At 40.5% G+C, this 11,094-nt stretch overlaps 1 protein-coding gene across 1 annotated transcript; it reads left to right on the forward strand.

Annotated features, from left to right (window-relative positions):
• On the forward strand, positions 1,635 to 4,931 carry LOC109228953 (lanC-like protein GCL2). Its single transcript, XM_019394231.1, has 6 exons — positions 1,635 to 1,869; positions 1,965 to 2,143; positions 2,743 to 2,854; positions 3,801 to 3,917; positions 4,016 to 4,336; positions 4,458 to 4,931. The coding sequence occupies exons 1-6, from the start codon at positions 1,711 to 1,713 to the stop codon at positions 4,794 to 4,796; spliced, it is 1,227 nt and encodes a 408-aa protein (XP_019249776.1). The 5' UTR covers positions 1,635 to 1,710; the 3' UTR covers positions 4,797 to 4,931.

Below are 11,094 nucleotides of genomic sequence, written 5' to 3' on the forward strand. Positions count from 1 at the left end.
CTATTGTGATTCTAGTCTATATCGATGATCTCCTTATCACAGGTGATGATTTGAGTTTGATAGAAGAAACCAAAAACAAGCTGCAGCAGAGTTTCAAAATTAAAGATCTAGGGGAACTCAAGTACTTTCTTGGCATTGAATTTGCTCGGAGTAAAGAGGGTATCCTTATGCACCAAAGGAAGTACGCCTTAGAGCTCATCTCCGATATGGGACTAGCTGGGGCAAAATATGTGGGTGCTCCTTTAGAACTTAGTCACAAGCTCACATCGTCTGAGTTTGACAAACATATTGGTGATACTTCTGATGCCTTGCTAGGTGATCCCAGTGTCTATCAACGCTTGTTGGGTAGGCTTTTGTACCTTACCATTACTAGGACAGACATTGCCTACGCCATACAAAATCTCAGCCAGTTCATGCATTCTCCAAAGGTTTCGCATATGGAGGTTGCTGTTCGTTTGGTTCGCTATATCAAATCTTCTCCTGGTATGGGCATTCTTATGTCTTCTGTTGCTTCGAATACCTTGACAGCCTTTTGCGATGCTGATTGGGCTTCTTGCCTTGTCACGAGGCGGTCCCTCACAGGCTATATGATTAAATTTGGTGCATCTCCTATTTCTTGGAAATCCAAGAAGCAAACCACTATCTTTAGGAGCTCTGCTGGAGCAGAGTACCGCAGTCTTGCTGCCACTGTTGTTGAGCTTGTGTGGCTCGCCGGTCTGTTCCAAGAATTAGCTGTGGATATTCAGTTGCCTATTTCTCTCCACTGTGATAGTAAGTCCGCTATTCAGATTGCTGCCAATCCCGTATTTCATGAGCGCACTAAACACATCGACATTGATTGTCATTTCATCTGCGAGAAGGTGCTTCAAAGGCCTAGTCCATGTCCAGTATCTGCCATCCTCCGAGCAGCAAGCTGATATTCTGACCAAGGCTCTCACTATTCTTAACATCGTTATCTTTTGTCCAAGCTAGGGATGAAGAACATCTTCATCACCCCTAGCTTGAGGGGGGTGTAAAGGAGCGTAGTAATTGCACAGCTGTCACTTAGTTAACTATAGTAGGTGTCATTAGGTGTTAACTATAGTTAAGCTAATTAACTAGTGTAGTTGTTTGGTTAGCAGTTGGTTAGTTATATAAATGTCTAGTGTATTTGGACATATGGTGGTTAACACAGTAATAAAGAAAATTCTTTCCCTCTTTTCTCTCTCTACTCCTTGCGTTGCAGCTCTTTCTTCTTCATCAAATTCTCCAGATTTGTGAGAATTAACAATAGTATCTTATCAAATTTGAATTGTACCATTTTAATTCACGTACTTTGTTTTCTTGATAGTTTGATCAGGCTTACCCCCAACAATTTTTTTTATCTTTTTCTGTCTACATGGTGAAAAATTGCTCCACGTTAGTGCCAAAAAAAGTTGGATCAGACTTACCGCAACATATTTTATCCTTCTCTTTCTGCATGGTTAAAAAGTTGTCCAGGGAAGTGCCAAGTCATATGCAATGTGTTAGAAAAGTAGCAATGCAAGTACCGATACGTTTCTTGTTACTTGTTGTACTTTATCCTACTAGCTTCCAAACAAAATACTATCTCATCCTCCACATAGTTCTAAAGATTTTTCTATATATATGTTCAACTAGTATACCGTCTAACATTTTTTGTGTGTCACCGAACAGAAACAATAGTAGACAGAAAAAACACAAAGCAGAAAGATGGGAGAGCGTTACTACCCTAACGAAATGCCTGAAAATTCAATTCAAGAAATGGCTCCTCCTGAAAATGCAAAAGACTCACTCTCCAACCTTCTTTCTCTTCCTTATGACACTATTTCCAAAAGACTCAAAGAAGATGCTCTTAACCTCAAAGATGAAGTATTTTTTATTTTATTTTTCTTCTTGTATTTATTATGGGGTTTTAGCAACTGAATTATTTAATTATTATGTGTTAATTTGCTTCCTATATATAGGTTGTCAGGGAGACATGGGCAGCTAAAGGAAGACGTGTATATGACTATACACTCTACACTGGTACTCTAGGGACTGCCTATTTACTATTTAAATCATACCAAGTTACAGGGAACAAGGATGATCTATCTCTTTGCTGTGAAATAATTCAAGCTTGTGACGCTGTTTGCCATGGTTCCGGGTATATTCCGAAGCAAGTTGATGTCGGTTATATAGTTTCTCACTAACTATTTATGTCTCTTTATATTATCTCAGTACAATATATTAAAATTAAAAATAAAATAGAACTATGACAATAGGAGAAAAAGCTTCTCTACCATTAGAAATTATTTAGAATTTTTTATTTTTTTAGTGACATATAAATCTCAGACGACTAAGAGACTAAGATTACAAGGTAACATGACTAACTAAAATGTAATTCCAATGTCACATATCAATATTTTTCTCTTTTATTATGCCCTAGTTTTCTTTAAGTTGCCCCAAATAAAAGGAAATAATAAATTACCCTTCTCTAAACAAGCCCTTATTTCATTTACTTAAGCTAGCTTGCATTTTGTGCTTTCTTATTTTGTTAAAATTGGAACTTGAGTTAGGGTATCGCAATTTAATCCAATTTATTTTTCAAGTTCTTACTGCTTAATTCATAATACGTTAGCAAGAAACTGAATTATCTTTGGATGACATTCAGGACTAATAATATATCTTTTTCTCATGATTATATTAATTTGTGTAGAATTTTGGAGAGAGAAAAGAAGTTAGAATTGTTATTGGTGTATGCAGACCACCTACATTTGTAACGGGTCACGCTGGTATTTATGCTCTTGGTGCTGTTGCTGCAAATCTTAGTGGTGATGATCACTTACATGCTGATTTTCTCACCAAATTCAAGGAGGTACTCCCATCTCTCCTCCTCCTTGCTCCTTTCAAATTTGATAATGAGATTCAGTACGACTTAAATTCGATATTTTGGTCATGCTACTATAGAATGGTGTCTTGTATCTCTGCAAAGCGTAAGAGTATTCATATTACAAATCTTACTAGCTGAACTACTAGTTTTTTCATCAGAAGCTTGTGATTTAATTTTTGACTTAGCAAGTAGGAGAAGCCAATTCTTAATTGTTGCTACGAAAAATAGAGCAACTGATTTAGTAAAGTGGGCTACAGTAAGGGTTCGGTATTATTATGTTAATAGAAAATGGGTCGGCGGTATGTTAACGAATAGGTCCATTACAGAAACAAGACTTCAGTTCAGGCCATTGAGAATGAAACAAAAACTAGTCCCCGAAAAGAGATGCAACTATATTGAAAAGACAATTATTTCACTTCCAAACATAGTTGGACGGAATAATTAGATATATTACAGGGTACCCAATATTCTGGGTTTAATAGTGTATACTCCCTCCGTTTCAAGTTTCATATTAGATGAGGTAGTTTGACTCGGCACGGAGTTTAAGAAAAAAGAAGAAGACTTTTGAAATTTATGGTCTTAAAAGCTTAAGGGGTAAAAGGTTTGTGGGATCATGCCATTTATGTGGCTATAAAAGCTTCTCATTAAGGGCAAAAAGGGTAAAATGAAGAGTTTAAAGTTGAATTATTTCCAAATTTAGAAATGTGTCTTCCTTTTTGAACATACTAAAAAGGAAAGTACCTCATTTAATATGAAACGGAGGGAATAATATTTATAAATTATGTTGTTATTCCTTTCAAATTTAACGTTTGTTGACATTTTGGTGTTCTTTCACATATATCTATTCTCGGAGTAAAAAATAGTATTGGCGTAAAAAATAGTACGCGCTCGTCTTTTTTCCTAACTAATTTGCCATTTTGATTGTTTCCAGATTAAACTTACAATAGAGCTTCCAAATGACTTGTTCTATGGCAGAGCAGGGTACTTATGGTCATGTTCTTTCTTAAATGAACATCTTGGTAAAGGCACCATATCCCTCTCCCATATGGTAAGAAAGAACTTTATAAGCCAATTTAATTAACTCGTCGATACCTTAATTAACAATAGCGCATGCCTAAACTTGGTGTACTAATTTTTTCCTCTCAGAGAGCAGTTGTGAATGAACTCATCAAGTCAGGTAGAAGACTGTCCAAGTTAGAAAATCTGAAATCGCCTTTAATGTACGAGTTGAACGGGAAAAGGTACTGGGGAACTGCTCATGGATTAGCTGGTGTTGTACACGTTCTACTGGACATGGAACTCAAACCAGATGAGATTGAAGATGTTAAAGGTGCGCTACGTTACATGATCAAGAATCGGTTCGAAAGTGGAAATTATCGTACAAGTGAAGGAGATGAATCAGATGATCTTGTCCATTGGTGTCATGGTGCTCCTGGTGTTGCTCTTACCCTTGCAAAAGCAGCTAAGGTATGTGTATTACAAGAGGAATAAAAGAGTGCTGGCACCTAACAACAACTATTAAGATATTAGCATATTTCTTTACATTGTTACCTTTTAGAACCTTCAAAATTTATCACATTGTTTTCAGGTTTTTGGTGATGAGGAGTTTGAGAAAGCAGCCATAGAAGCAGGGGAAGTAGTGTGGAGACGAGGTTTACTTAAACGAATTGGGTTGTGTCATGGAATAAGTGGCAATGCCTATGTCTTTCTTTCACTATACAGGCTAACAGGTAAAGAGGAGTACTTGTACAAGGCAAAAGCATTTGCTTGCTTTCTCCATGATAGAGCTCATACTTTTATCTCTGAGGGTATTATGCATCCGGGCGATCATCCCTTCTCCTTGTATGAAGGCATTGGAGGAATGGCTTATCTATTTCTGGATCTGCTTGAACCATCTGAGTCTAAGTTCCCTGGCTATGAACTTTAGGACGAAAACAAACAAGATATGACTGTGTATGTGTGGATGTTTTTTGTGTTTCTAGTGGCGTGTTTAAACTAAACAAGAATGATATAGTCGTTCATGTATATAGTCGTTTTGCTTTCTGTTTAACAGATTTCGCTCCGCTCTGTGTTCTTATTTTGCAACACTACCATGTTTATGGCCTTAATCTGACGAGTCTCCCACAGGGAAATAAATAAGACGGGGAAGCTTTATCTAGTTGCGCGAGGCTCCCTTTTGGCTCACAAATTTGTAGATCTCAATCTTACACTTTTGACTCCACAAAATTTGAGTCAATAAAATTGTAAGACAAAAAGAGATCTCATTGTTTATCTCGAAAATACGAGTAACAATTAAATTTAATTTATGATTTTAAAAATATGTGTATTAGTATAATATTAATTAATAATTAGGAAGTATAAAGTAGAAATGAAGAAATGAATGAATTAAATCAGTGTTACTTAATGGTATCGATCTCGAGCTCAGTGATCTTGAAATGAAGCAAGAACAATAAAGGTAAAGGATAATTCTGATGAACAATGAGCGAAAAGTAGAGAGTATATTCTTTGCCAATGATTAGATGATATTTTTAAATAATTGGGTCCCCTTTATATAATAGGGAATCTTAAATAAGGTATATTTTCATTTACAATAAAGAATTTTATTGGGACAACTGTCTAACCAGCCTAGTACAGATACGTACAAGTCTGCTCGGGGATTTATGCCATGATCTTAGGGACGTGGTGAGAACTTCGATACTTATTGTACTTCGTTCCTCGGGCATTGCACTCTATCTTCAAGCTCGAGTCTGTTCCATTGAGCTCGAACTCAACCTTGCCTGAAATCGGGCTTAGGGCAACCCCTCGAGCACGGGAAATTGGGTATACCTGATTTCGACCGTATACAGATAGTCCCCGTGTTTCTTTGAATAAGATGATAAGAAACAATGATCTTCCGGAGTCTCTGACGATGGCGTCATTCCCGTGACGTAGGCGCTCGAAGTGACCGAAATATCCCGTCGGTTCGCTTCCCCAAAACATTAAATGCATGCAGTATTGGTCGGCCACTAGCACCGCCGAACCGTCGCCGCTCATCTATAAATACGGGGTTCTTCTTTGAATTAAAAACTTTACTTCTTCATCGCTTTTCTCTGATCACCTCTCATCTTCATCTCTTTCTGTCATCCTCCACTTCCACCGCTCCTTTAAGTGCCGGAAAATGCCAAGTTCCTAAAAAACACCACGCTCCGCCACCATCTGCATTTCTTAGCTTAAAACTATGGCCAAAACTTCCGGAACAGTCCCCCAAAAGGAGAAAGCACCATCTTCTTCTTCTTCCGGGCCGGCCAAACCAGTGGTGCCGCCGGCTCTTCACGAAATCACTCCCGGTCCTTGTGTGATAAAAAAGGATTTCAATATTGAAAATCCCCCCGATATCCCAGGCCGATGCGAACATGTATCTCGATATATCAGTTCGATATTAAGGAAGTACCTCAAGGCCATGAAGAAGGACTGCGGCTGTGGAGACGAGGTCGTGGTACAGATCCCAAACCCGAGGAAAGCATCACTACCCACGTGGAGGGGTTCTTAAGTGTTTACACTTACCCCTTCACACTGGGTCCCCTCGATCTAGTAGTGATCAATTTCTGCAAAAGGTACGAGGTTACCTCAGCCAGATCCATCCTTCCTTTTGGCGCATCGTGATTATGCTGCGTTATTTCTCCAGCAAGGCCGAGGGACTAGAATTTACCCACAACCATCTCATTCGGCTGTATCGGCCCCAGCTGTTTCGAGGGCTCATCAAGCTGCAACGTCGATCAAAAAAGGCCTTCTTTGCTAGTAACGATGAAGATAAAGATCGAGGCTGGATGAGTCGGTTTATTACAGTGAGGACCTCGGATGTCATCCCTAGGGAGAAAATGCCATTACCGGAGAGATGGAATTTTAATCGTAAGTGAAGTTCTTTTCCAAATACCTACTCATATTCCGCTTTCGTGTTTTGTAATGCCTTTACCTTTTCTACAGCTATTGCTTGGACGCCTCACGCTATCCCTAACCTCGAGGACTGGTTCGCAGTTAGCTGCGACCTCCTCGTATGATGAGCGCAAATGGCGTGATTTATCGAGGGGCAAATGGGAGGGTAAACATCATGGTAAGTTCTCTTCCCAGGTTTTTGATACTTCTCTTTATTGGTGATGTCATCTCATTCATGTTTATTTGTGCAGGCATCGCAGATGTTTCCGAAATGAGGCCAGCCCCGCCTGGGGAAGGGACTGAGTCCCCGATTCTGAAATTGGGGAAAGACAACAAGAGAAAGAAGGCTCCAAAACCCGAAGAACAAGATGAGGGGGACCCTACTAGAAAGCCAAGGAGGAAACTTATCCATGTGGACTTGGATTCAGCCATCCAACATCTGGAAGATGAAGAGAACAAGGGCGAATAGTCGGCGCTAGTGCCCCTAACTAGGAAACCAGTCGAGGCCGCCAAGTCCTCCGAACCTGAGACCTTGCTTCATGGTGGAGGAACTCCGAAGAAAAACTCGGGCAAAGCCCTCGAGTCCCCCGAGATCGAGATCTTACCCCCTCCTTTAACAAGTACGCCGGAGGGGACAAGTGCTGAGAGGGTCGAAGCTAATCAGAGCACCCCGAGTGAGGAGCTCGGGTCCGTGATAATGGATCACTCACCTTCTCTACCATCTTTCTCCGAGGAGGCAATAAAGGACGCTCAGGCTCTGGGAACGCCCAACCCGAGCAAGGTTTTCGAGAAAGATCCTTTTCGGTATTGATTCACTGGTGTTGACGATGTTGTTGACCTTAATGATGCATCCACCCTCTTCGAGGAGGCTCAACATCTCTTCTCTCGGGTAAACACGAACTCTTATTGTTGTAATTTTCTTTTTTCTCCCCTTCTTTTGACTGACGTGTCTTCATTTCATATGTAGGCCATCATCAAGTTCAAGGCCAAGGGGAGCCAATGTGAGGCCGAGCTCAGGAAGGCTTCGGGTGAAGAGAAGGCCCTGAGGCTCCTCTGTAGCCAAAAGGAGGAGGAACTCAAAGACCTTCGGGCTGACTTGGCCAAAGCTCGAAAAAACGAGGTCGAGCTAGACGAGCAGGTAACCGTGAATTTAACATAGTATGGACTTCTTAGTCCTACTACGGAGGCTAACACTTTGATGTCTCAGCTGCAGCAAAAGTTGGAGATGATTGCGCAGCTCCGGGGCGAGGTCGATCAGGGTAAGGCTGACTGCCACCGATGGAAAGAGAGCATGGATCAGCTTGCTGCCGATAAAGAAGTTGTTCTAGCCCAATTGGCCTCGGCTGAAACTCAACTCCGAGGCATTAAAGTGAAGAATCTGGCCCAGGACAAGAAAATTGAGGAGCTAGAGGCAAAGCTTGCTAGGACCAAGGCTGAAGTCGCGCATGCCAAGACTGAAGTTGAGAAGATGAAGGCTACGGCTGATAAGACCATTGCCTTATAATTAAGGGACACCGAGGCTGTTCAAGTGGAGCTAAGGGAGGCCTCCGACCGGGAAAAACGTAGTAATGATTTGGCCAAGTGCCAAGCCCTGAGGGAGACTCTCGAAGAAATCCACGCCCGAGGGTTCGACCTCACTGAAGAAATAGCCCAAGCAAAGGCGCTGGAAACCGATGCCAGGCTTCTCGTTTCTTCCGATGATGAAGATGCCGTTAGTGGTTCTGAGGGCGGGGAAGATGAGGAAGGAGTCCCCGAGGAGGAGGAGGTTCCCGAAGATACAGCTCCCGAGGATGCAGTTCCTGAGGATGTTGCTCCCGAAGATGTGGCCCTGAAATAGATTAGGTTCTTTTTTGTTTCCTTGTTTTTGTGTAAGGGCCCCTCGTGGGTACTGTAAATATCTTTTATAAACATCTCTTATAAATATAAAGAACCTCTTTGCTTCATCTTCGATTTGTGTTGAATTCTGTTTCGTCTTCATTTGAAAAAAATTGATGTTATAACCCTAATGATCAGTCAGAATATTGGCTTGGACTCAGAATATAATAAACCCTTAGGTTTTTTATTGATCAATGGGCGATCTTTATAATAGAATACCTCTTAAGGTTTTTGTTAATCCTCGAGCTAAACTTGAGTCGATTTGACGCGAGCTCGGGATGATGGGACTCTTGAGTCCGAGTTGAGTGAGAGTAAGGTCTCGAACTCCGCATGCTTCGGCCCTTAGGCTCTTTTATATTAGCCCTTAGGCTCTTTTAGGTTGGCCCTTAGGCTCTTTAAGTTGGGCCAATTCGGCCTCTAGAGTGGCTATAATTTTTCCCTCTTTTCGGCTAAAAGACTTAGTAAAACATTTTCTATGCCTTAGCATGTGTTTTTTGTACCCGTTGTTTTTTTCGAAGGTTCGATCGATTGGAAACTCATTTGTAATTCATTTGTGTAACGATAATCGAATACCTCTTGAGGTTTTTTCGAAGGCTGATTTATCGAAGCCTTTAAATTATTCGAGGGCTGATTTTATCGAAGCCCTTTATCATTTGCTTTTGCCGAGGGTAGTCTAATTTAGTCGGTTTTTCAAAGTGTTTGAAGGCCTTTAATTTTACGGCGGAAGTCGGACGTCTCCGAGCCGCATTATTTTGGCCGTAGCCTTTTTATATGACCGTAGCCTTTAATATGGCCGTAGCCTTTAATATGGCCATAGCCTTCGGGTATGTCTTTTGGACTTGTTCCCGATATCGAAAGGTTAGTCCTAGAGTATGATGGCCTTGGCCTTTATATCGAGGGGATGCCTCTTTGAGGTCTTACGTGTCACGCCCCAAAATGCGAGGAGCGCGACCGGCGCTCAACCGAGTAAACCCGACTGAGCAAGGCCATTAATCATATTTAGTAAGTATTTCATTAACAACTTTCATTTAATTTCCATTAGCAATTTAAATCATAATTATCAAAATATTACAAGTTTTATAAATCTTTGCCAAACATCAATGTTTTCAAGTTTTATAAATCTTTGCCAAACATCAATGTTTTTACATTATTTCCATTACCCGACACTACCCACAACCTGTCTACGGAGCCTCTAAACATAACTCAAGAGTAATGTAAAATGGAACTGCCGGTAACAAGGCTCCGGGTATACCTCAAATATAACGTACAAGACAAATAGATGAAACAGATCCCCGAAATGAAGTGGGGCTCACCAAGTCAGCTGAAAGGATGATGCGGCACTAGCTGCGACCAACACTGCCTGAACACCTACATCCATTTAATGACGTAGCGCCCCCGGCAAAAGGGGCGTTAGTGCCATCGAATAGCACTAGTATGGATAACTAAACACCATCTAGTTAGAAAGAACTATCAAACAAGAATAAAGAAATCATAAAGGTCAATCAAAAGCTTTAACAATCACCACATCATCAAATAAAAGAACCATATAATCTTTCACATAATTTCCATAACTTAGTTTGGGGAACTTGATATTGTTCATCATCATTCATAATACCACCGCTTTCTTGGGCGGAGTCCGATCACGACCCGATCGGCTAGGTTGCCTCATTTGAGACATGTACCTCAATCACAATCTCATTCTCAATTTTCGGAATTCAATATCGGCACAATACCACCATGTGTGCGGCATGGTGTCCGACCACGGCCCGATCGGCTAGGCCGCCTTACCTAGGTGTTGTTCCTTTCTCATTAGTCATCTCATTTCAATCTTTATTTCACATATATCAACTCATAGGCACTTGGGGCCTCAATTATCACATCATACTTGGCACTTGGCCGCATTTCATAACTCAATCTCTTTTTTCCCACATTTCATATCATTTTCACATATTTCGCATCAATATCAATCTCAATTTATTGTCTAAGCATTTCAATACATGATTCATATTCCTTGCACCTTTCAAGTTATCAAAAATAGCACATTGATCACATTGGAATGCATCTTTCACAAATATAGGGTCACAACACCAATTCATGTAAAGTATCAATCAAAGCAAGAATCCAAAGTTCAGTCTTACCACATTTACACAAGCATCGATAGAGCTCAATTTCTAAAGACGGGGTTTTAGCCATATATACCTTGTTCAAGCTTTCCTTAAGTTACTACGACGCTCCGGAAATTCTAGCAATCTCAATCTACTTTGAAACATAACAAAATTGAACACAAATTAGGAAGGTATTCATGATTTCAGCTCATTTGAGCATTGTATCAAACACTAGTTGAGCATCTTGATTTCAAATCACTTTTATAAGATTTCCTTCATTCCCCAACCCAATCTTTACTTATTTATGATCAACAATCTTCCCACAAACCTAAT

The sequence above is a fragment of the Nicotiana attenuata genome, chromosome 7 (genome assembly GCF_001879085.1).
Source record: "Nicotiana attenuata strain UT chromosome 7, NIATTr2, whole genome shotgun sequence".
NCBI lineage: Eukaryota > Viridiplantae > Streptophyta > Magnoliopsida > Solanales > Solanaceae > Nicotiana > Nicotiana attenuata.